Source organism: Ruditapes philippinarum, unplaced genomic scaffold (assembly GCF_026571515.1).
Source record: "Ruditapes philippinarum isolate M1 unplaced genomic scaffold, ASM2657151v2 ctg645_1_1_1_1, whole genome shotgun sequence".
Lineage (NCBI taxonomy): Eukaryota > Metazoa > Mollusca > Bivalvia > Venerida > Veneridae > Ruditapes > Ruditapes philippinarum.
The window spans coordinates 521,328-549,224 of record NW_026861731.1 but is presented as its reverse complement, the minus strand read 5'-3'; the positions used below and the strand labels follow the sequence as shown (position 1 = coordinate 549,224).

The window sequence follows — 27,897 nt, the reverse complement described above, 5'->3', positions numbered from 1 at the left end:
TCGATGGATTTCATGACTTTTGGTAATTTGGTTTAATCTGGAGAATTTCAATATATTTTTGCTATAAATAAACGCCGTCAAAATATATTTATCTAGGACATATAACATATACAATATAGATTATAGATAATCACGAGGTTAAATAAAAATTCCTAAACCTTAAATTGCCGTTTATTGATTAAACGCGTCACTTATATACGCCCTTATCGAATCACATAGTTGAACTGTAAGCAATTTCAAATAGCACGTAAGTAACAAACAATTCAGACTATTTTTTAGATATTACGTGTATCTATTCCGAGAATTCTATTTTTGTTTTTTAACCGGTCTCAATAAACGAGGCTCTTAACAAGAAAGGCTATTTGAAACCAAAGACCTATATTCTATTTCTATATACTGAATTGCTAACATTCCACCTATTCTGTAAGAAAGGTTCAAGAAATGTTTTATTTATTTTTTCATTTATTCATCTTTTTTTTTCCTTTTCATTTATTTTATGCGCGTGTGTATGTTGGGGAATGGGGTTCTTTAGGCAACACTAGCACAGTACAGGCTATATGGCAACCTCCCAGCTTCAATATTAAAGAGAAACCTCAGGTGACCCTCTGTACATTATTTCAGGCGCAAACGGGTACCTGTGGGAACCAACAACGGCCCGTAAGCTAGATAGATAGGTTTTGCATACTACAACGGTGAGAGGCAAATGGTTTGAAGCACATGACCTTAATCACTCGGCAATGGACGGATCGTCAGTAAAATCATATTCATCTTGCCATGTTAAATTTTCTAAGTTATATTTGTGGAAAAATGTGACCAATGTGCATATTAAAATGGTATCATAACAAGTCACTCATTTGGCAAGATAAAAGATAAATGGTATCCTTTACACAATTGGTTTGATGTAGATATAACAGATAATACACCTGTTATTATATTTGAATAAATGACGTAATAATATAAATATAGCCGTTTAGAAGATAAAATTTGACAAATCTATGCTCGATAACATTTCATTCTTCAGACAAGTAAAGAAAAATGGCGGAAGGTGTTGACGAAGGTATGTGTAACTTTTTGTTCTAAGTACATTTGGCACGTAATTTAGGTAAAAATACAAAATATGTTTTATAAAAGAAAAAAAAAGAAAGAAAACCCAAACATGTTTGGTACGGTGAAACAGAAAGTAGAAGAATTAATTATTAAAGTGAAATGTGACTTTTGAAGTTTAAGATTTAAATGAATATAAATAAATTGTCTTCTTGGAGATTTATTTCTGTGATCAAAATAACGATTAATCGTAATCAGGGAATCCGAGTTGTTCATCATAAGTGCTTAAACAAGTGGTCTAAAATTTAAGATAATTTTGAATAGTCATACAAAAAAATCATGTGAACGGTTGTTCTTTTTTTTTGTATGTGTGTTTTGTGTTTTTTTGATTTTTTTTGTTATAAAGATACACTAATCGTACTATCCCACACCGTTGATAGCTCGATCCCTCAAAGGACAACCATGTGCGGAAGCTATCCAGCTGCCTTTAGGAACATCGATGGTTTGACTTCTGGTACCCGTGGAGGGACATTTAAGGTCTGCCCCCACCAGTCGACATATGATTTTTTACAGTGTTGATATGATTTTAAACCCAACCTTAATTAACCTAACGAATGCAACTAATTAAACTCTATATTTGCTTTGAAATAAGAATTCCTAATAATTTTAAATTAACATATATTATTGATTTATTTAGCTTTGCATACTATTTCATGACTTTTGGAAACATTGATGTAATGTGGATTTATTCTGAGCATAGTTAACTAATATATATTGCTAAATATAAACGCCGTCAAAATGTATTTATCTAGGACATTTAACTACGCACAGCATGAACATGAAACATGATATACTATCATAAAAATAGATAAGACGCGTTTACGCATTAGTGTATTATGTGTGTGTTTAAATCGTTCAAAATATTATTGTAATTGTGATTAAAGCAGCACGCCTCCAGATTCATGTTAATTTTCATGAAAATTTTGGAAATGTATTTAAAAGTAAAATATTGTGAGGTGGCAAACTAAAGTAATTTACATATTGCAATAGGCCAAATCCAAGACAATTACCAAAACGTGATCAACATTATGCAAAAACAGCCGTTACTGCGTTAGTAAGGCGGTAGAAATATGGTGATAAGTCTTAAATCAGTCTTAAAACACCGCCCATAACATGTAAAATATATATTGGATCTTGAATATTTATACCTTTCTTAAAATTTAAATACATTTTCTCTATATTGATTTTCTTAAAATAATTTGGCTTATCCAGCTTTAAGAAAATAAAAGAAAAAAATATACATATGCTTAAATGTAAATTGTTTATTTTTAAACGATTAAAGAACTTTCTGTTTATAGAATCTCATTTTTATGTTCAGATTTTATTAAAGTTTAATCTTAAATTAAGTTCCTTCCAGAAAATTAAGTAAAAAGTCTACAAATTTAACTCAATGTCGTCTCGTGACTAATTAAAAGTAATATATTTATTAAGAATTAGAAATGACACAAAAAATGTATTTTATTTTGTTATATTTAAAAAAGCAGAAGACTTGGAGCTGATGTCTTGTGTTTCTTCATTGTTTAGCGATTTATAACATGTCACAAAATATCATTGTAAATTATGCATTGAAGCCATAGAAACTGGAGATATTTAAATGTAATATATACATAAGGTTTTTATTGTTCATGGGTGTATAGCATAAACATTTCAAACTCATATTCAATATAACTAATATAATATCATTAAAAACAAGAACTAATCAGGCACACTGCACCAATCTAAACAAGTTTAAACTCTATGTGACAGATGTTGCTCATATTCATTTTCCCTTATGTATAGACTCGATCAAACGGAATTTCCAAAACGGGCGGAATTCACAGAACCATTAAATCATTTTTATGTCATTTCTTAATAATATGAACATGATGATACATTTGTTACATTTTTCAACTGTATATTTTTAATGTTTAAAATTTGTATTCGACTAACTAACTTGTCAATATACTCCAGATGATTTTTACCAGAGGGTTGTTGACGCGATTCGAAAAAGGTTTGTTAGTGATGCTTCTCCTATGGAGATTCTTGACGTGCTCCTTGAAAAAGAATTCATCGATCATGACCTGTATAGAGATATAACAGTAAGTAATAAATAAACAATACGAACCAAAACTTATAAATGAAAATGATTCAAGTGACATTATGCCAAAATAAGTTAAAATTTTGATTATACAGTTACAAATCAAAGTAAGTTTATATTTTGCCATATTTACTTCTAATTTCATATAATAACCAAATAACATATAAATTTCGTGTGTGCACAAATTTTATTTGTGCCGTGTGGAGCTGTAAAAAGTCGCCCCGTACATTCAATCAGGGATGTTATATTTCCGATCTTTAAAGATCGTTCAGACGGCATTATTGTTGTGCTTGTGGTATTTAAGGTCCTTCTATTTGGTATCTTTCTTGTTGGGTAGTTCCAGTATTCCTCAATTTAATACTGTTTAATCACCCTTAGGATATGTGGCGTGCTTTTTTAATTTGTCTTTTGACGTCATATCTGTGATATGCAGGCTTCATAACCTCAGATCCCCTTTCAAAATTCCATTTTATTTATTTCTGCCCATTGTTTTCTTGTTTAGGACACACGCATTTTTTTTACTTGGGGACCATATGACGCTATTCATGAAATGGCACTAACGTGTCACATTGAAGGTTCCATGATAACCGCCATATGAGCACATCTGTGGATGTTTCAAAATTCTAAATTTTACCAGTTCAATTCTGATTAACCGGTGCTAGGGGGTGTGGACGGTAGTTTGCACTTGACAATTCCGTTAATGTACTGGCTCAGTTAAACCGAGGCTGCAACATTTTCGATTTGGCCGTGTTGGGCTTTCTATAGGGATTCTTATTTCTCTCTATTTTCTATAAATGTTCTTCAGAATGTATGGGTTACGCTCAGTTGATAAAAGAATCGGGCAGGTTTTATATTTTGGCAGTTTTGGTATTTTATCCTCAACATTTCTAATTATCAATTAATTGGTCAATCACCATTTAAATAAACAAGCTTTTGAAATGTTTTTTTTTCAACTCAGTATGACAACAATGAAATTAACATAATGTAACTTTAAACTTAAAAGAAAATTAAAAAAAATAATTTGGTTCCTAAATTTATAACAACTCTATGAATGTATTTTTCAAATAATATTGTTGGTTCATTGCTTCCGCAGGATCATTCTTTCTCACATTTTTATTAACATTATATCCCAACTGATGCTACCCTACCTGTGTAGTGTAAAAAGTAGCAAATATGTTCTGTGTGTGAAATATTTATACTAGTAACATCACTTGACATATGCTGTTATGAGGGTTAATATCTGAAACGGGAGCAATCTGGAAACAAAATTTAACACTGAAAATGCAGTTATAGTTTATTTTTGTGCATTGTCTCTGTATTTTCAGCCTTCGATCAGTAGGTTAGCTTTCAGTATGAAAAAACTCGAAAGTTAATATATGTCATGATAGGTATATGTCAATCAACACGTTTTATGCTTTCAACTGCCTATAAAATTAATAAATTAGTAGGCATAATTACTTCTGTCAATCAGTACATTTTTAATAATGTTTGACCACCCGATCTTGACAGTCTCGTGGAACCAATGTTTGACAATATTTTGCTGCAGAATAGAGTTTAGGTTTATTACTATGCATTATCAAGAGTCATTTATGTTAGTGCTTTGAAAGTAGTTAATAAAGAAACTTAGTGTTTTGGTAAAGGTGTGGTTTGAGAAGGGTACATTTTGAATTCTACCACCACAACTTAAGTTTTCTTATTATTCTTTGAAAATCGGATTGTCTCAAGTGTCGTTTATTTGTCAGTTACTTATTTTATGCACCCTATTTTCCTCGAATACCATAGGTTATGATTGTTAAAGCTTTGCAGTTTTGACAGGTGCAATAAGATTTTTGGCTATACTGTAACATTGTTAACTTTTCCTGTCGATACAAATAGGCCTCAGTGCAATACATGGCCAAAAGAGAGAAATAAAAAATCCCTAAAGAACGCACAAAGCTCGTTATGCCGTCAGTTGAACTTTAAGTATTGTCTGCTTCAAAAGTTCTTAGTTGACAGTGTTGTAGATCTCCTACCATTCTTTGTACACACCATTTTTCCTAAAAGACAACAAACGAAGTCCATTATTCTGGTGAAATCTAGATTATGTAAGTAATATAATACATAAAAATGTGTCTATGGGCTTCAATCTGTATAATACATTTGCATATCATTCCATTGCTCTAAGAGCGTAATACACTGCTTTCCTAAAACAGGCAACCCAGAAGTGATGCAATAATTTTTCATTATTTTTGCCAAAGAAATTGTTTTGTAATTAAATAGGCGCGTCCAATGCCAAGTGATTAAGTCGTTGAGTTCAAGCAACTTGCCCGTCATAGCTTTGGGTTCAAAGGCGACGTTAAACCCAACAAAAGCAAATGTCATTCATTACATTAAAAACAAAACCTTCTAGTTGATCTTAACATTTTTATGGCAAGACTCCGAAAGTAAAATAAGGCCTGCATTCCACTAGTATTACCTTATGCGCTTAATCAAATATTTTAAGATGTTTCTTGATCGCTATGAAGTAGTTAATTCAAAAAGGCGAATTTCACTGAACGAAACCCAAACAAGCTCCAACATCAAACAATCGAAACGGAACCCAGTACAAAACCAGTGCGTCACCGAGCAAGGGGAGGGTACAAGGACAAAGCAATCTGAGTTTAAGAGTACATAAACTCTGCACATATGTAAGTGAAGGGCTGTTAAGCACAATTTATAAGAATTGAATAATGTCTGCCATTGAATAAGGACTCTATCTAATGTGAAATTTTAAGTAGATATTTGGAAACGAAAATGCTCAACTTATTTTGTTTGAAGTTTGTATAACTGGCATCTTTTGACAGGTTGACTCGCTGGTGTGATGGCATTTTTCTCTAATTCGGGCTATCCCTAATTTTTCATGATTCATCGGAACCACTAATTTCTATGTTTAAATTAAGTGAAACTTCATACCTATCTTTTATATATTAAAGACTGGACAGCTTCTAAATTTTCTAATCAATGTCTTTCATTTATTATCGGACTCAATATAAGAAAAACAGAATCCCTAAGGAAAGGCCAACACGTTAAAATTGAATATGTCGCAGTTTCGGTTCAAGCTATCGTCCACGCCCCCTAGCACCGGCTTAAACAGATTTCAAAATTTAACATGAACTGGTTTAATTTTGAAAATCCGCAGATGTGTTCATATGACGATCATGGTATGTTTAATGTGCCACATTGGTGCCATTTCACGCAAAGTAAAACATGCGTGTACATGTACCTTAAAGTGACAATATGCTCATATTTTCATAGTCAAGTTTAGCTGAACTGACTATATATTTCAAAAGATTTACTATTAAAATGATGATTGACTAACAGTTCATATTGGAAAATATTTAGGATAAAATCTAAATATGTCTAAAATATAAAAAGACTGTCCCACTCTTTTTATGAAATGATCGTTACAGGTATATTCTAGTGGATATTTACGAAAATTTCGTTTGAATCCATGCGTTGTTTATTGTTAAAGTAAAATAAACATTTATATTTTAAATTAAAGATTTTTGGCAAAATGACAATTTATAATGACAAACCCTCGGATGAGCATAATGGCATTTTAAATGAGCAATTAATGGGCGAAACTAAATGAAATTGATTTTTAATCAGCGGTTATCAAGTCTTGTCTGGAGACATTAATTCTAAATTATACTAATAATTCTAAATAGTATTTTGAAATACTCCACTCTTATAAGAATAAGATTCTCCATTTTATGAGGGCTGATTATGACACCAATATTAAAATCTCATTGCAGGAACTGACACTTACATAAAAAAAAAATCAAAAAATCATAGAAACAGTACGTTCAAAAGGAAAAACAGGTTACGTACTTTTTAAAAAATATCTAAGAAACAATTATCATGAACACATTGTGGACTACATGGAACAGAAAGAGAAAGAAGTGAAACCGAAGGTGAAAAAAGGTTTGTATTTAAAAGTTCTTAAAAAAAATTTGTATCGGTTTAAGTAAAAATTTAGGTAAAAGGATTTTTATATTTACAACATTAAGTGTTGTGTTGCGCGTACTTAAGTGCTGCTATACGTTGCTGGTCTTTCGGGATTACTGTAATTTCAATATTCAAATTAGTGTTTATCAATATTTTTTATTTGTATATATATTTTTGTTTTCAGAAAGAATACAAAAACCTAAAATTACTGGACAAATTTCCGATAAAGATATCGTAGTTCTAGCAAATGCCATAGGAACAAACTGGGAATTGTTGGGCCCATTTCTAGGTCTGTCAAACGTAGAAATTGGACATTTGAAGATGGACAAAATCTCGGTAGAGGTTCAAATTAGCCATATGCTTCAAAAATGGAAGCAACGTACAAGAGACCCAAGTTGGGAAGAATTGTTTTCAATTCTAAGTAAAGTACCATCAGTACAGGTTGACTATGATATGATCAACATGCACAGTAAGCTTTTATCTTGGGTATTCACACATGACATTGGTAGTACAGAGATATACAAGGGCTGCTTGATAAATTCGTGGAATTGTATTATTTCTTAAACATTAAAAGTAAAACTAACAAATAAATTACACCACGATATACCTTTACTTTACTCTAGACTGACATAAAGCCAAATAAATCATTAGAATATATTGAACAAGAGGGCCATAATGGCCCTGAGTCAGTCACTAGAAAAAAACAACTGCTTTTCAGTGTTGGAAATTATCAATTGTCTATAGTTTCTAATATTAAATTTGAGCATAGAATATGTTTAAACAATAATTTGAAGAAATGTCATGACCTTGGGCATTTAAGCTTTAGCTTAAACGGGCCAATCAAATTAATATGAGCAAACTTGATAAAAGACTAAGACCGCTCATGTCATTTATACACAAATGTCTTTCCACCAGTAGTCAATGTCTCCGAATTTTCTAACTTTTTAAGAGTTTCACTCGGTGAAAGTTTCAGTCCCACACAAAATTTGAAGACAGTGTCATCTGCTGTTGTAATTCGCCGTTCGGTAGACATCGAGGTTAACTCTGCCGCGAAATTTACAGGAAATGACGTCAAGACGTCACACTAACGTGTCACGCGTTAGCGCAAAATTTGCTTTAATTTTCTTCCCGCAGTGACATTTATACTGTATCATTTATACTTTAAAATACAGCGTGCTTTAAGTCACTGGACAGTGGTTGCTATGGACACGGTGTATTCGTAGGAAAATTTTGATATATATATGGCACTATAGAACTGTAATTGCAAACATTTTGGTTTACCTCTATTTGAGTTTTCATTTTATTCAATAAAGTAATTTGGTTTTTAGAGGATAATTCCAAGAATTTATCAATCATCCCTCGTATGTCCTGATTTTGTCATTTTTGGCGTTAAATAGGTCATTTAACTTCTAAACAGGTGACAATATATTATATACCGGTATATGAATATCTCGTCCTAAAGGAAAAGTTACATTATTTACTTAGTGTATAAATAAATGAAAGAAGAATGTAAATTTATTTTACTTAATATTATATGAAAACTTATGTTGATATTTAAAAAAAACTGAAACATGATCGAAATGTGTGTCTTTCTTTTCATTCCAATCAGAGTTAGAACAAGACAGAATACCAGATTCGAGGTAATTTTCATTAGAATTACATTACTCATACACGTTTGCCTATTCTGTATTTCTTTTTTTAAAAAGTGTTTGATTCTTTCACTAAATATAATTTTCCATAACATATATGCATTATTGAAATTTATTAGTAATAGAAGTTAACTTTAAGTTGGTGTTGTACATTATCGACAACCGATTTAATTGAATTACATATGTTTTGAATTGATGCAATAAAATCTTGATTACAAAAAAAACATATTTAACTTGCATACCATAGAGATGACTCGGCACCAGAGTTGCAGAAACCAGTACAAACATTGAAATACCCATCATCAGAGCAAGCACAAAAGAGAGAAATGAAAGTAGATCGTATAGGAATTAAGACTCAGCATATGGGTCAAAGTATCATTGACGAGAACAAACATATTAGTAAGGAAGCTAAAGCAAGAGATGTGGTCGATGCTGAAACGTTCGAAAACAAACCAGCTACATCATCAAATCATGCGATATCTAAACCTGTTCAAGAGACAGAAAACGGCAAACAATTTGAAACAGATTTAGGACCTTTTCATATAACGATTTCGCCAAGCAAGGCTGAAAGTAGCTCAAAGACACATACGGATAGTCAAATAAATAACTTGAAATCAAGTCATTGTGAGAGACACTTTGAAGAATCTTCCAACATCAAAGAATCTGCTTTAACAAAGTTAAGAGGTTTTCAATCCAAATTTTCCGATTCGCGCAGACAATGTTCTCATGATGGAAGAATTATTGTTTATAATAAGGAATACTTTCATTTGATAGAGCAATGTTGTAACGAGACAATTAAGGGTGCATTCGGTATCGTTTATGTATGTAAGTATAGCTGTTGCATATAATGTAAAATATCGTTATCATAGAATATAAAATATCATTATCTTTTGTCGCAAAGACATTGCAAATGAACTAATTAGCCAATTTCAATTTAAGATGTTAGTATAGACAATTATTGGTCATATGAATTTGATAAGAATCCTTTCTTTATTTTCTATGAATGTTGAAAATAAGCAATATGTTAATTTTAGCTGACGAGACGATACCAGATTTTGAAATTAAAGTAGCAGTTAAAAAAATAATATGCAATGATGAAAAAGATGACAAAAAGCGCAATCACTATGATAGATCTACTACAAATGTAAGTACGGTTCCCTATATTTTTCATGAGTTGATGTTACGACGTTAATAATCCTTATTAAAATAATAGTACCATTTGTTTTTATTTCAACTATATATCTCATGGATTTAACTATGTTCTTCTTATCATATCTTGTCTGGAAACATTTTTTACAAGTCTTTATCATTATATTACATAGGAAAAGTTAGCTTCAAGATTGATGCATTTTGCCATTGTTCCCATATTAGGTATGGGATCAGATAAAGGGTAAGTGTCGGTTTTCTTATTGCCCATAACTCAAACCAGTTTTGCATTGCAAAAAGAATGACAAACAGGATTTTTAAAGAAAGTGAAATTGCTATTCTGAAAATTTTAGAATATTATCATTTAAATATTAATATATTGCATCATTTCTATGTTAAATGAACTTCAATGATAACTACGTAAACTATTAAGAGGAGAATACGTGTTTTAAATTAGCAGACTAATTGGTTATATTCATTTTATTGTATCAAATCCCTTTAAGAATGTATTGGTTTCTGTGCCCCCGTCTTGACAAAGGTGATCTTTTCGTTTTAATTGGACGTGACACAAAGCGAATGGATGATAAATTACAAAATGATATCGAGCTCAACCGCCAAAGACGACTTAGGATACTCTACCACATTTGTGCAGCAGTCGATTTCCTTCACACGGAAATTAAAAATTTTAGGTATGAAGTATTTTAACGTTCAGTTTATAGCTCATCTAAACACACACGTAGAACACAAAATGGGCGCGATTTAACGAAACACTTGTCATTTTTTACAAGCGTAACACTAAGAAACAACTATGTTACGCGTGTAAATTCAGTAACATTTGTAACAAATTCATTTGAATTTCCTCCCTTGCATATCAGGTTAGAAATTGTGACTTGGCTGTGTCCGTCGTCAATCTTAACTTCAGTTTAAACAAAATGTTATATATGCTACATATAAAAAGTATATAATTTTGCAAATAAAACAATTTTCAAATACAAAGAATATGTAAAATGTGTACTGCAAAAAATTGTGTACATTATATTTAATCAACAAATTACATGCATTTATTTCTTATTGGAAAATTTGACTTAAAATATATAGAAAATAAAGTTCTAATTACCTCCCTTTATTTACATGAACTGTTAAATTGGGTAATATTTTTATAAATAATGCTTATTTGAACTTACAATATTGACAAATCTTAATTTGAGCATCATATTTATGAAATAAAACCATGAATAAATTGCGTTACAGGATCTTTAAACATTGTCCGGTGGACCTCAACAAGTTTGTTTATATTGCCCAATCCAAGCTTAGCAAAAACCAACAACGCTATAATTAGATATTTGTCATAAAAAATGCTAGTGGTCCTCTACCAAGTTTGTTCAAGTTATAGCCTTGGGGTCTAAATTTGCCCAGTAAGGGGTTACTGGTTGTCTTTACGTGCAAACATTGAAAAGCTCGATCTCCTAAGGCTTAGATATTTAGTATGAACTTCGTTTAAAGTGATAATCCTGTCCGTGCTCTGCCTGTGCCATGTCCTGTATTTGTTTGGGGTCCTCCTGGGATCCTTGCCGCTGGTTCTTGTTGCTGGGTCGTTTGGGGTTTCCTTCATTGAACACCGCCTTTCCTTGTTGATCTTGTTAATCATATATTTTACTTTATTCAAGTAAAAACTTGAAGGTTTGACCTTGCCCCACGCAGGGTCATGGATTTTCTGTCAATGTTTTTATTAAAAAGTTGGGTAAAATTTTTCTTCACTAAAACTACAAGGCTAAGGTAAGATATACATGTATTGCATTAAACATTTTGTAGTATATATCTGCCAGGTTTGTAGAATTATTGCCTTGGGTCAAAATTGGCCAAACTCAAAACGGATTAAGGGTAATGGGTTTTCCTTAAATGTTATATAGTTAAACTTGATAAAGATCTTCTTTCTCTAGAGTTTCACTTCAAAGATAGCCTTGGGGTTAAAATTTGCCCTGCATTGGGGATAATTTGTTGTTTAACAGGTATATAAGAACATCGAAAAGATGTCAGTGACTTGAACCCGGGGCTTAAATATCTCCATGTTCACGTTCCATAGTAATAATTGTATTTCATAACAACTATTGATTTCCATAGCAATCATATAATATTGACTTTCCAAAGCTATCAATGTCTTACTATAGCAGCAAATGACTTATCATAGCAACAAGTGATTCCCATAGCTACCATTAACATCCAAGAGAAACAAGGGAATCAACCATTTACTTCCAGAACATCCACTTACTTCCATAGCAATCATTGATTTTTTATAGGAAAGTAGTTGTTTCTATTGATTTTCCTCAGCAAAAGCAACCAGTTACGTTTTTAAGGGTGTACTATTCAAAATGCAGATGCGAACAATCTGTAATATGTAAACAATAATTATTGTCAGGTGAATGATATTAAGGCTATAGTTTGGTACTTGATTTGATTTTTGAGCCAGTTTTATATCATTTGCAAAATAGTCATTGCATTTACATGCATTCATTTAATTCAAATTTTCTTAAAATTCACTTTGACACCTATTGGAAGAGCTGCATTAGATAATATTATATATATCAACTATTAAACATTTATTTTTTTTGTTCTTAGGGGAGCAATTATCCATTTAGATGTCAAATCAAGCAACGTCGTCCTTGATCGATTCTATAATGCAAGACTTACAGATTTTGGGGTTGCAAGGGAAACTGCTGGAAATAATACATCTATCCATACATCTGTTTCTGCAATACCTATCACGGATGGGTATTTTAACCCACCGACATTTGATAAACTTGAAAAATATTTTGATTATTTTAATGTCGGTGTAGGTAAGTATTATAGTTTGAAATATATCTCAAAGTATAAAAGATAGCAATAGCTCTTTAAAAAGCTGTTTACATGCCAACATACGAAATGCTTTGCATAAAACTTCACAACATAATTAAAAGAAAGAAACTGATAACTAAAACTTGAATCTTCATTTAATGATAAAATATGTTTATTTAATCACAAGGCAAACTTTATATACATTTATAACTTGAGCTTATTATAGATCACCTTAAATGTAGTGAAATGTCCTTTCTGAAATAAGACTGAATTTAATTTCTAAATTTTAGTGTTTATAATATGAAAAAAATAATGATGTAAGAGTAAATGATTCAAATTTTGCTTTTGTCTTTTTTATAGTTACAAGAGAATTATTGACTGGAAAACAGCCATCCTTTGAGTCAGGAGCTAAGGAAATGTACCTCAAAGACCTTGATGATTCTGAACTTGAGCACTGCTACATTCAAGTAAGAGCGATTTGTAAAGTAATATAAACATGTATGTAGGGTAATCGGAACCGCCTTATCAAAGTCCTTTATTTTGCAATGTTTTAAAACAATAAAAAATTATATAGATTTTTAAAAATATTCCTATCCTTATAAACAACATGGCTTAATCTGTTTTCTTAATGGTTTGACATTTAACCAGACCCTGCCATGAAAAAGTTGTTATCCGAACATTAATATGTTAAGACCTTATCTTGCTAAAAGAAAACAAGAATGAAATATGTTTATATTTTGTAAATTTTAGTTCTAGTGAATGTTTGAAAATAAGATACAATTTTATATTTAAATTCTAATGTCTCCAGATCAAACTTTGTGCTAAATATAGTCGCTTAAGAAGCAGAAGCTATGGAGCGTGCTGAACTTATTCATTATCACTTATGATTTTTTGCTTTTTTACCCATTTTCCAGATTCAATATGAGTTATCATTTATGAAATTAATCTGCTTGTTGAATTCCTCATTCATCGTTCAAATTTAAAACATTAGAGACAAGAGGGCAATGTATTGATCTTGAAACTCAGTTTCTTGTCAATATTAATTATTTTAAATGTTCTCCTTTCTTTCTTGGCGGAACTGTTTTAAAATTCAAATCTTATTTTATTCAATTTTAAAGTATAACGCTTATTTATAAGAATTTGTCTATGTCATCGAATATTTAAGGTTTTCAAAACACTATAACCTCATGCGCTGGTCATATTCCGTATCATTATAATCGTAAACCAAGAACGAATGCTAACATAAATATTTTAGTGTTGGAACTATTTTATTTGAAATTGTTAAATATGAAAAGGACGAATTGTCTGTGATGCATGCGCTACTGTGCATTGATAGGTCACAAAGTGCATAGTGTGAATAGAATATCACAAAGTAAAAGCACAATTTACTTAGGTAAAAATTACAGTTTTGTCCTTTATATGAAGGGCAAACATTTGATTTATAAATGTTTAAATAATGGTTTTAGAACATGCTAGGTGCTTGTCACCTTGAGAAAAAAACTATGGAGGCAAAACATGGTTCAGGTAATATGCCAATAAATAATGTTTAGGACCAAAATTAAAAAGGGCCTTTAAAATAGTAAAGCTATTACAACGTATTTTCTTATCTTTTGACAGGAAGATATTTGGAACGATGGCGATGAGTTATGTGATCCTGCTTTCGCACTTATAGCTTTTTCGCAAAAATGTATTGAAAGTGCATCTACTTCAAGTGAATTAAAAAAGGAAGAACAACTAACTTCTAAGCAGATTCTAACAGAAACACAGGTTGGATTTTATGAACTTTGATTCCATGTCATAAGTAGCAAGTTCATTTCAGTTACACAATAATTATATTGATATAATACTTAGTTGCATAAATTTGTCTTTACATAACAATTATTATTCTACTTAAAGATAAATTCATGAACAGAAACGTAGTGACTTGTCTATAAAGTATCTAAATATTAAATAAAAAGTTCATTGTATTGGGAAAAATTAATTATTCTTATTGCCATAATAGTGTGACAGATTTTCTAGAAGTGGTGTGTGCGAATATATATTCTAAAATTGATCAATTCTGAGAATAGTGTGTATAAATAGTTTCACACTACTTAAAGCCTTTGCATTAATTCAATTGAAGATGGTGTGCAAAAAGTAAAACTAAAACGTTTAACCTACTACGCGATATACACGCCTTTTGACGCCTTTTTCACCCCCAACCCCCTTTTGTTGTCTCAAATGGTGAAAAAATGATTCAGGCCCCCAACACTTGTTTTTGTTTGAGAAATGTTGTTTAAAAAATGACCACTTTTTCGGCGCGGTCCCCAACCAAAAGATACATCATTGGGTTGCCAGAAGGGGGATGTGCCCCCTTTTGTTTGGGGGGTTCGAAGAGGGCGGAGTCCCCCTCATCGCCAAGAAATTTTTGGACTTGTGAGAGGCTATAAATGACCCCAGATTGATCATAAGGTAACGTGTAACAAACGTTGAAAAGCATTTGACTATATCTCAATCCATTGAGATATTGCAGCACTTTGAAATCAATTTTGATGGAAAAAATCAACGCAAAATAGTAATTTTTGGCACTTTTGAGATGTCCGCTCGTTGCCATGGTAACAGAAAATTTAAGCCTGAGCATGTTGTTGCAAGGGCAATGGTCCAGTCAACATTTGTGTCAAGTTTGATTAGTGTTGAAGCAGTTTTTATAGTATTATAGCAATTTGAACTTGTAACCGGAGACTTTTCAATGAAAACAGCCATTTCATGAAGTAATGGGTTAAGAGCTAAAGACTGCCTTTCACCCTGCAAGATTGAATGAGGCGACTTAACTGGTTCGAATTATTAGTCTATGCATCACTTAGCTCCAGAAGGTGAGGTACATTATTTTTGACACCTGGTGTTGCTTAAAGTTTGTAGCATCCGAGATTAGCCAAATCTTTGGACGCACTACTTTTTATTTAATATTTACTCCATAATACATTTTATCATCCATTTAGGACCTTATAGGAAAATATTGTGAGGGAATTGCATGGGATCGCCCAAATGACAGCACACTGTATGGGGACAAGAAAAATTGTGAGATGTGTATGGTCAATCCCTCAGGTATTTTGTGAATTAAAAATGTTCGCACGAGACATTTTTGTGCTTTTTTGCAAAAAGTATTGTCAAACATTTTAGTAAAAGATGTAAGATATTTACATAATCATATGGAATTTTGTCACATAACTATGTGCCGGAGTTAAATCATTATATTGAATAATATATTTACTTTGTTTCTCGTGGTAAGATTTCACTTTTAAATAGTTTCTGTATTAATTTCTAAGTTAATCAAAAGAAACGCATATTTGTAAATGGTTTAAATGTTTTTTGTCTACAAACCACTGTTGCTGTTGAAAAAGATATATTTTATTAACATTTGATGCTAACATAGAAAACGTAGAACAATATTATCTTTGTGAGTGTGTGTTTGTTATTTTTTTTCTTTCTTGATTCTTTTCTTCAAATTACTATGTTTAACAATATCTGTTTGCAGTACCAAATGATCTCCTGGCTCATAAAGGATGTAATCAGCATCTAAAGGTCTGTGTTTCATGTATGAGGAATTCATACCTGAATCCACTGCATTGTCATTCCTGTTTTCAGGAAATAGATCCAATTATAGGTAATGTGATACTGTCAGAATAAGTATACAGTTATATCTGATGGTTACTATTTATATTTACAACGAGTTAATATATTGCTTACAGTGATACGCTGTTTTAATGAGTAGTTTTTTATGACCCCCCAAGGGAAAACATATAGTAGCTGCCTTGTCCGTCTGCCTGTTTGCCATATGTCCGTCTGATATCCATTTCTGTCCGGAGCATAACTTTTAAAACCCTTGGAAATAATTTGTTTCAACTGCACACAGTGGTGGAAAGCATTGAGGTGGAGTGCAGTGCCAAGGAACCATTACTCTTTTTTGTCCCGTTTTTGTTTGAATTCTCTCCCCTTTTAGAAAAAATATTGTCCGGATCATTACACATAATTTTTTTTAAACTGCACACTGGTGATGGGCATTGAGGCGGAGTGTAGGACTAAAGAATTATAACTCTGTTTTGCTCCGTTTTTTTAAATATCTCCCCTATTAGAAAAAAGTCTCCTTTCCGGAGCATAACATGAAAGCCCTTGGAGATAATTTGCTTAAACTCAACACATTGGTAAAGTGTATTGAGGCAGAGTGAAGCGCCAAAGAAATAAAACTCTTTCGCCAGTTTTTAAATTATATACCCTTTAAGAAAAATCTTGTCCGGAGCATAACCTGAAAAATTTTGTTTCACTTTTAACTTTGTCAGGAATATAGCTCTTAAACCATATGAATTATCAACAAGAAAATATGTAGGTATATAAATCCTATCAAATAAAAGAGCAATGTGAAAGAACCGTAACACTCTGCTTTGTCTAAGTTTCGAGTTATTGCCCTTTGTTCATATTTACACTCCGAACTTTGTCCGGGACATAACTCTAATACTGTAACAGATACAAACACGAAAATTTGTGGGAAGATAGATCTCATTTGGTAGATGAGCAATATAAAACAAACGTAACTCTGCCTTCTTTAATTTTAGAGTGATTGCCCTTTGTTCATTTTACACTTGACCATTGTACAGGACATAGCTCTGAAAGTATAAGAGATATTTATAGGACACTAGGAAGATAGATCTTTTTAGATAGATGTGCGGTGCAAAAGAACCATAACTCTGCCTTGCGTAATTTTGAAGTTATTGTCCTTTGTTCATTTTTACACTTTCAACTTTTTCCAAGACATAACTCTGACACTATAAGAGATATGAACAAGAAACTTTGTAGATGGATTGATCTCATTTGGGAGATGAGCAATCGTAACACTGAATTGCCTAATGTTTCGATTTATTGCCCTTTGTTCATTTTTCGCTTTGAAACTTTGTCCGGTACATAACTCTGAAACTATAAGCGATATACCATAAAACTTTGTGGGTAAATAAATCTCATTGCGTCAAAAAAACGGTAACTCTGACTTGCTATTTTTAGAGTATTTGCTGTTTTTTTTTTTTTTTCAATTTTACACTGTGAACTTTGTCCGGGACATGACTGTATCAACAAGAAACTAAGTCAGACATAGATCTCATTTAGCAGGAGTGCAGTGCAAAGAACAGTAACTCTGCTTTGCCTATTCTGTAATTTTTGCACTTTGAACTTTGTCCGGGATATAACTCTGAAACTACAAAAGTACTGCTCTGTGTCCAAACATATTCGGGGAGCATCACCCGGTTCAAACAGGCTTTGTTAAATCTGTTGCTGTTTGCATTTTTGGATAAACTAAATCTACATGTTAATCTTAAATTGTTAAGCTTGTAAATATTTTATGAACATGCGAGTTCTGGGAGAAACGTCAGTTTAGGGAAAGCACTCTCGGAGTGTGTAGCGTTTATTTTTTAGAGGAAAGATTATTGTTGTTTTAAGTTTTGTTACTTTGTTTAAGTTGGTTGAATTAAATTGTGGTTATCTTAATTGATCAGGGATCATTGGTTGTATTTAGTTATTTAGTTGTTTTGGTTGAGTTGTATAAATTGATTTTTGTTTTGTCATTGTTCTCATATTTGATGCTTCGGTTTTGAGGACATCTGTAAATATTTGTCGTTGTGGTTTAAGATGTTTTCTGATGCTAATAAGATTTTAGGAATATTTTTTGTAGATTGTTTGTGGTTTATACACTATCTTAAATTTGTAAAATAATTCACTTTGGGTTCTTTATTTTGTGAAAATTTTATTGTTTTGTTTGACCACGAGTTGTTAAGGGCTTGGGCTTGCCAGGTGTTTAATATTGTTTCGTATGAAAGACGTTTTAGAGAAAAGATATTTTGTATCAGTGGTTAATGAATGATGTGTGTTTGTTTTGGGTGAAAATAATGATAATTTTTTTTTTCAATGTATAAATAGATAGAAAAAGATAGAAAAATTACCTATTAATAGTTTTAACTAAACAATTCCTTGCTAGTTATCTATCTGAGAATATTTCAATTATAAAAATCAAGCGTAGCTGTTCGGCTTTCATAACTCAGCATCTTTATAGCGGTTATAATTGTATTTCTAAATCCTTCCTTGGCTTAAATAACATCAAAGCTTATCATTCTATTGACAGATACAAGTAGAACAAGAATTGACTGAAATATTAAATTTGCTCATTTAATTCACGTTACAAAATTCGTTTCTGTATGTTATTGGCGTCCGCGCCGAAGCGCGGCGCCTATTGGAATGAAATGAGATTTTGTGAAAGGGCGACAGCAACTTCTCGAGCCTTTTATAGTTGCCAATAATAAAAGCCGATCACCCCGATCGGTATGAGGGTGCTTGATTATAAATAAGTCGCGATAGGTACAATGAATGGCGAACTGGAGAATTTCGCAATGCAAACATTTTCAAATTAAATAACCTTTTCCGTCAATAAATCGCGCTCTTCGGGGTATTTTTGCTTATCATTTTGTAGTAACACAGCTGGGTTATTATGGTATGTTATTCCGAAAGCTGTTAATAGAATGATGAGTTGATGACCTAAATATTCCGAAAATCTATTTATAGAGGGATGTACTCCTATTGGTAATTCCCGGTCTCTCCCGGGATTTACTAATGACCGGCGAATAAGTACCACACGTTTATTGTCCGGTCTCTCCCGGTTTTGGAGTAGATGTTTTGATATCGTTACAGAACAGAACAAATATTTTACAGATAAATAAGCTTTTTTTTCAAAAATGAATGTTTGTCACTTAGTTTTAGGTTACAATAATAATAAACACAGATCAACTCTCGAATTGATTGAATTATTATCATACATAAACATACAATTCGAAAAAAAAAAACCAACAACACAAATCGCATGTTTTTATTTTTATCTATATGAGATAAAAACAATAAATATGTACAATAATTGAGAAAAAATGTACATTTTTATGGCATTAATATGACACTATCAACTTTAAAACATTTTATTTTAATTTGTTATTCGTGTTTAGTAAATATTCCGAGGAATTATTCAAAGTTACAAATCAGATTTTATGAATTATTCAATTGATTGATAATTTAAAAAATGATAAAGAAAAATACAAATGTACATGTATATGGTTTAAGAATAAACAATATTATATATTGAAAGATTAACCATGATATACTGACTTTTTCCAGTTAAGTTTTTGACTTATAACGTCGATCATTATGACAATTGAATTTCTTAAAATAGTAGTAAACGTAAAAACTCAGTATTAAAATAGCGCATAAAAACAACACACAAAAAGAAAGAAAACAATATTCATAAAATCTGTATTTTTTTTTATTAAAATAGAATTTACATTTATTGAATAATAAACAATTATGCTCAACATGATCAACATGGTAATAATAACAAGTGTCATATTGTTACTTAGTGTGAACAGATACCTTAAGAGGGGGTCCTTGCTAATAGCGATAACATAATAAGGGACAATTACACAAGTATGGTGTTGATCATGCGTTACACATATGGATTATAAATGATTGTATACATGTATATCCGTTGCTATTAATAACCACGATCATAAAGAAATAACAAGTAATATTCTAATTTCTAGCATGCCGATCAAAGTTATATAAATAATGAACAATGTCTTTCGTCCGTTCATTCAAAAGTGATATACAATTCTGGTAAAACCCAATGAACCATTGAAAAGTTTATAAGAATATCTTGTCATCATATATCTACTAGTTCATCTGCACCTGCTGTTTGGACACCCTTTGATGCTTTGCATCAATGCTTTTCTTGTGTATATGTTGTTTTATAGTTTATTTAAGTGAAACATGATAATTGTATATTACAAGTTATGAAGTGGCTAATCATTTCCTTTGCAATCAAGAAATTTTACGCTCAAATACGATCGAGGGCATTACATATTTCTTTGATTTAAAGATTAATGATGCATTTCCATAAAATATAAAGAAACTGACAATATGTATAATTATCAAGTAAATCTGATTATTTGTGAATAGTTGATGATATATATTATATATTAATTTACTGTTTTTCTCTTTACTGAATCTTTAAAAATGTATGTTCAATAACTTATAGGATCAAAGTGGGGAGCTGTGCTTGTAGCTGGTCACTATGATGACAAAACATTATCAGACTCGTGCATGCAAGACGTAAAAGACGTGGAAAAAGTCATCATCTCTAAATGGCCATTAGTTATGGGCATTAAGTAATATAAACCTTTTTAATCCGACCATTTGTTAATGAAGATACTCATATTTATCTTTAATTACAAGATATTTTTAATGTCATTGACATAAAAAACTGCACAATGATGATTGGCCTTTTTAGAACATTTACTTGTAGAAAAATAACTACACGCGTCAAGACTTATTTCATAAATATTCAGTATCAAACAAGAATTTGTTCAATGTTTGCATTATTTCAGAGACGAATATGTGAAAACGATTCAGTCTTCACTACACAACTATGAAGACATCAGAAGTCAAATTCAGAATGCATTCAGTGCCCATATTAGAGCTGGTTTGAGTACCATTTTATTTTATTATACTGGACATTACACAAAAGAAAATGGTTTTGTCTTGAATAGTAGCAACGAGGAGACACAATCTGAAACAAGAAATCAGTTCATGTCGCTGGCAGAATTTAAAGACATACTTCGATCATTTTCAAAAGGAGGGTTGGATGAATCAGAGAAAAGTGGATTGAGAAGATTGATAATCGTTCTTGATTGCCCAGAAGCACCTTTGTTGTGCTCTGACGAATCTCGTCTTTTCGAAGATATGAATTTGGTTCAGTTGAATTCCTGTCAATCTGATCAAAAGGCAGTTTCTTCAAGAAGATTTTTCAATAAAGCTTTCATCCAAGGATTAACGATAAAATCTACTAAAGAGGAGTGCTTCTTGATGACAGATCATGGAATTACTTGTGAAATTTGCCCCATTAATGGTGACGATTTTATCACTTTTGGGAACTTACAAACTTACATTTATAGACATATGAAGGCGTTGGGTGACGAAAACGTAACCGAACCTGTGCTGTACGCAAGCAAATACGATTGGATTGGCTATTTAATACACACGGATAATAAAATAAAGTTCAAAATAGCAAATGATGGAAAGCAGAAGGATTATACAATATCTTGTAATTTCTTCACGAACATCAATCAATTAAAGGAAGCCTTATTTGACGAGTTCATAGGTATATTAAAATAACTTAATACATTTTTTGTTTCTTTATGTTGATTGATGTGAGTTCGCGTTTAAGTGTATGTTAGTATATAAATAACACATGGGTTTGTGGGTAACAGTAAAATATCATCCCGAGGAAAATAATGTAAAAACGAAATGTTAGCCGATGCTAACACTATTTTTACGAAGGATGATATTTATACGGTGACCCACAAATCCATGCGTTATTTCTTTATAACCTAGAGCAATTGCTATGATGGTCTGAAAATTTCAACTCAATCTACCTGTAACCAAAAATATCAATAACTCATATATCCTTACACGCGAAATACTTGCGTTAACAGTATGAATAACTCCCAGTGGCATATAAGAAATAAACTTAACAAGCCAATGAAGGATGATAATGATTATTATTTTAGTATGTGCCTGCGCACCCGTGAATGTGTATGCAGATGATTTGCTTTCTAAAATATGTAAGTGTCTCAACGAATATTTGTGTTTTTTTTTCATTTCTAGCAACGTTTAAACTCGACAAAGATGTCGGGGGAATTTTGCAACTAGACGCCAAACGCTACGCTGATATTCTTCGACTCGTTATTCAAACAGGACCAAAATCTATGCACAAAAAGGACCTAAATAATCTGGAGCAGGTGATGTCTGCATGGAACGGAAAAAGAGATTTGTTTGTAGAATTGAGGAAAGTCGAAAATATAGAGCATGGGATGGTAGGAGTGTTCAAAAAAGATCAAGAGGAACCGTTATTTTCTTATGTCAATGACTGGGAGCACGGGCTGGTTTGTGATTATTGAACATACGATATGTAGAAAATAACTCACTAAGAAAACTTACTTTTAAATGATACACGCAAAAATCTAAGTTTTAAATTCTTCATCAATCCCAGCATACTATTTTAAAAAAAATAAAAATTGAATATATTTATAAAAATTATTTTTACAAGGTGGTATTAATCAAATGTTTACCTTGTATATTCTAACTTAAAATTTAAGCCTTCTTTAATCCTTCGTACTAAAGAAGTACTTTGAGGAAAAAATAACTGCCGTCAGTTGACCGCTTACCGCCGTTAAAGAAGGGCTTGCAATATCGTTCTAGACTACCACTTTTGGATAAGATCTTTTACAATATTTCAAAGATAGTTAAAAGTAAATTTAAACATGGTCATGCAGGACCATTTTGCTTTGATATTTGCACTCATTATATCAGTTGTAAATTTTAATGGGTTTCTCGATTCGATGTATATGTGTTCATATTCATATTTAAAAAAAGTCATCTAAGTAATGTTATAGAGGTTGAAGGCTGAGATCAATAAAAAAAATGTTCCAAGTCATCAAAGCCGGAGTTGACATATTTGAGTGAATTCTAGTTACATAAATAACGTCATTAGATAAGAAAATCGTTTAACTCTTTTTTTAAAACTTTTAAAATCCAAATGTAATTATCTCGAGTTAAGGTTTTGTCTGAATTACGTTAAGATAAAAGTAACAATTATTTAAGTACGGTTAAAACTCTGGTCATATGTTCTATTCAAATACAACTCTAGCAATCATTATTGATTTTAGAACAGAGGAAATACTTATATTCAATGTTTTTTTCATTTAAAAATTTGCGTGTGACCTGCCGTAAAGCAGTTTTGCATGCTGTTACAACTCGTCGAAAACAGATTTAATTACAGCCTAGTCTACAGTGGCACTCCTGTATGTTAAGAACTAATGTTCATTCATAATAGCTTTACTATCTATTGCGTATTTTATTGTGTAGTTTGAACAATAATATCCGTCCAAAATGTTTGATTTGGGGTTTCTTTTACGTTTGTATGCATTTAAAGTCAGTTTCATTCTTGTATATACGCTATATACTTTTTAAAGATTTAAACCTGCTTTAAAAGATTCTACTTATACATTAAGCTCAAACGCTTTGAATCGTTTAAAATTTTTTTCAGGATGTGACAGACTACCAATATGTTTACAAAATGGATATCAAAAGCTTTTTGAAGCAAAAGAAACCTGGTTTTCAACAAATGAAACAAGCTCTTGCATCATTAATCAAAGCAAGGGTATTTATTATGTATTTACTCTTACATAAAAATGTTTTTCAGTCTTGTGAAGTACGAAAAAGACCCCTATTTAAGAATAAGAATTCTTTTTTAATAATGTAAAATTGGAAGGGGATACTGAATTTGCATTGTCTGTTTGTCTTTCATTCCTTTAAACTGTTCGTATGATACCATCATTTAGAAATGGTAAGACCAATTGTTCTAAATTTGTCCTGGAATGTTTATGGATAGGCAATTAGGCTCATTAAGTTTCATTAAATTTCACTGAGCTTATCAATATGATTTTTTCAATTACTATTCCTTTACTTTTTGTCGAAATAAGTAAACCAAAGAAACAATGTAGCCTGAAAGTGCGGTCACTGGCGTACAGGTAGTTAATAGTCCCGCACTATAGTTAAAGGTCCTGCGTATTTATTGGTATACAATTTAACTCGGACACACTTTCAATTAAAACATGATCTCCTCTCTAACTATAATACAATAATAAAACTATGTTTATTCATGGTCTCGGGTCAAATAAAAAAAGGGAATTAATTTGCATCCTTTATAACTTGAACCCTACAACTGTAATAACTTTTAATAAATGCCCAAATGACATAACACAATAATAGCTTTGTGTCACAATTATTCCCCGTTTTTGTGTTAAAAGGTCTTGTGTTGAGTTATGGTCAACAGCTTTCATTAAACGATTCTGCAATATGATTTCACAAATATGCACTTTTGAAGACAATGTGTCATTTCAAGGACACAAACATGTTTAAAAGGTCAGTGTCACACCTAATAGTAAAATATCTTACAAGGTCTATATATTTTTTCTATGAAATAATTCCAGTAAATACGCGATTCCAGTAAAACTTAAAATACAAATGTTCTTTTATACATCTGTTGAGATAATTTCCTGACAGTTATATCTGTATTCTGAACGGGTAATCTTTAGGTCCTTCTATTCGAACATTTTCTAAACGAGTGGTTCCAGTATTTCTCTTGAATACTGTAACACAACCATTTGGATATATTGCCTGCTTTAAATTTGTGTTTTAGCGTCTTTTTATGATATGCAGGCTTTATAACCTCTGACACCATTTTAAAGTTCTTTCTTTAAATGTTTATTTAGTTCTGCCCATTATTCTGTAGTTGGCAAAAGTGACAAACGCATTCGTTTACTTGAAAACTTTACGCATGTTTTCATAGAATGACACAACATATTTATTTCACATTATAGGTTTCGTGATAATCACCATATGAACACATCTGCGGATGTTTCTATAACTAAAAAATATAATACCATTTTCAGTTCCGTACATAATCAGTATGATTCAACCGAGCCTGCAACATTTACTATTTGTCGTTTTGGGCTTTCTTTAGTATTTCTGTTTCCTTTTTTATATTGATTTTGTATTTTGGTATTGAAAAAATTATAAAATTATATATTATACAAATATGGACTTTTTAGCTGTTGAATATGATGTGATATGTACTGAAAAAATTAATATTGACCGAGGCGATAGCCGAGGTCAATATTAATTTTTCAGTACTTTTCACATCATATTCAACAGCTAAAAAGTACATATCTGTTTTATTATATAATTTATAAATAGCTTTAATATGGCTTATCAAATCTGCCATTGCATATGACGGAAATCATTATTTTTCAGCTTGTCTACTGTTTCAATAATTTGGCCCTTTCCATTGGCATGCTAATCCCTATTTTTCTTAAAAATGAAAAACGGTAACTAAAATAGACTAATTTGACTCTGATGTACACCCAACTCAACATTTTTTTCAGAATAATAACAACAAACTTGGCGTTACGTCATGTCAAAGTCTCGTGTCTTTTAGGGATTTCCAGAAAATCTATTTTTAGAAGAATAACCGGTGAATATACTCTGAAAATCTATTTTAGGAAAAAAACAGTGAATATACTCTGATATTGACCTGTTATTTTTTACAAAAAGTTGCTTGTTAGCCAATCAGGGAAAGGCATTTCAAAGCTATTTATAGATTATATAATAAATGTATTTATGTCCCACATACACAAGAGTAATTTTATATTTTTTTTTCTATAATGGATATATTGTTCAGGTCTAGCATTTTAGACGAGCCAAGATCATACCTTTCCACTAATTTTTGAATAGTACAGTTATGATTCCCTTTGTCGGAGGAGAATGTTAGTAGCTTGTTACAAATTCTTGTTATTAAATCTGATCATTATAAAACTTCAAATAAGTTAATAAATTTTGCGGAAGATGAAAATTCAACGAATTTCCTTCTTTGTCTTACTTAGAGTGACAGAGACACAGATAGAGACAGACAGAGATGAGGGGACAGAAAGAGAGATATAAAGACATTTCAATTCTGTTTTGTTCTTAATAATATAAAATTCTTAATATATCTTTGAATAATTTATTAATATTATAAATTTTCTTTTTAATTATAGAAATATGAAGAACTTCAAATTGTATTGCCGAGGGCAAAAGACGAGCAAGGTGTATGCTTCACAAAAGACGACTTTTTATGTTTAAAAGTTGTTTGAGCTTCCTTTCAAAGATGCTGACAATAATGAGATGTTAAACAGAGCAGCAATTAAATTGATTTTACAGTCATTAATTGACGAGCATAAAGAAAAGTTTAAAGAATCACACTTTTTTAAAGATTATTATACAAATGGTGTATTCAGAACCTAAATTAAGCATGCAACAACAAGTCTTCAGATAGTAAATGGACAAAAGTTCATTTCTAGAAAACGGAAAACACGGATCATTATGACTGCTCTTACCTTATTCAGGAAAAAAAAAGTTACTAACGCAGTAGTCAATATTAAAAGATCAGAAAATGTATTCAACATTCCAACAGTCACAACAGTGGTTAGGGATCATATTTCAAGTTTATTATTGATGTGCAGGCAAGAATAGCTCTAATCATATTTGATCTTATTTGTAAAAAAAAATATTATAGTTCTTGTTTATATGACGAAATAATTTACTAATTTTAAAATTTTATTTCCGAAAAAACCGACAGATATCAAAATCAAAGAAATTTACAATCCACATTCATTGGCACCATATAAATATTATTATAGCACATTGATATTTATCTTTTCTTTCTTATATTCATGATATGTAATTTAAGTCAGCACTAACAATTGTTTGTATGCTCAAACAATATTTTAATTCTTGTATGAAAGATCTAGTAAACATATCTTATGCCTGAGGTATGTGAGTTCTTTTTTCAAGCCGCATTGTGCTCAGGAAATAAACTGTTTTTATAACAAGCAACTAACATGCATCATTATTATCCAAATGTTGTAAAACGAATGATATCCCTTTTTAAGAAAGTAAAAAATTATTTGTAGGCATAATATGCCTTTAATTGGTGACCAAATTGTTACTGATTGTACTGATAGAAATGTTAACAGCTCAATATTACAGTGTTAATGAAAACAATTATGTAATCATAGCTTCGTAAATATAAGCCACAAGTTTTTATTCATAGAAGTGTAAGCTTTATTAAATATAGATAAAATGTTGAATATGCACCTTAAGTATTTTATCTTTGCTATGCAGTGTAGATATATTCATTTTATATCCATGTATACATGTATATATACAGGACCTCGTCATATAAAATTTTATTTAACAAATTGAAGGAATTGTTCGTCTCAGACTGACAGTTTCTTTCACAAGTTTAATAAAATCTAAATATATAATGACAACGAATGTGAGCTTTTTATCATAGAACTAAACAACTTAATGGATTTATTTGTTACATTGAATTGAAGTACTGTACATGTATATCATTATGTATTGTAATGACAACAGAATTATTCGCAATAAAAATCTTCTGCT

At 31.2% G+C, this 27,897-nt stretch overlaps 1 protein-coding gene across 1 annotated transcript; it reads left to right on the top strand.

Moving 5' to 3' along the window:
• Positions 1 to 340: 340 nt before the first annotated feature.
• LOC132716641 (uncharacterized) lies at positions 341 to 27,897 on the top strand. The gene is made up of 19 exons (XM_060699963.1): positions 341 to 1,057; positions 3,055 to 3,182; positions 6,955 to 7,123; positions 7,332 to 7,616; positions 8,757 to 8,787; positions 9,044 to 9,621; positions 9,831 to 9,940; positions 10,119 to 10,186; positions 10,446 to 10,631; positions 12,559 to 12,776; positions 13,135 to 13,241; positions 14,392 to 14,541; positions 15,753 to 15,858; positions 16,289 to 16,417; positions 20,870 to 20,999; positions 21,219 to 21,991; positions 22,498 to 22,775; positions 23,939 to 24,052; positions 26,490 to 27,897. The coding sequence occupies exons 3-19, from the start codon at positions 7,081 to 7,083 to the stop codon at positions 26,583 to 26,585; spliced, it is 3,402 nt and encodes a 1,133-aa protein (XP_060555946.1). The 5' UTR covers positions 341 to 1,057; positions 3,055 to 3,182; positions 6,955 to 7,080; the 3' UTR covers positions 26,586 to 27,897.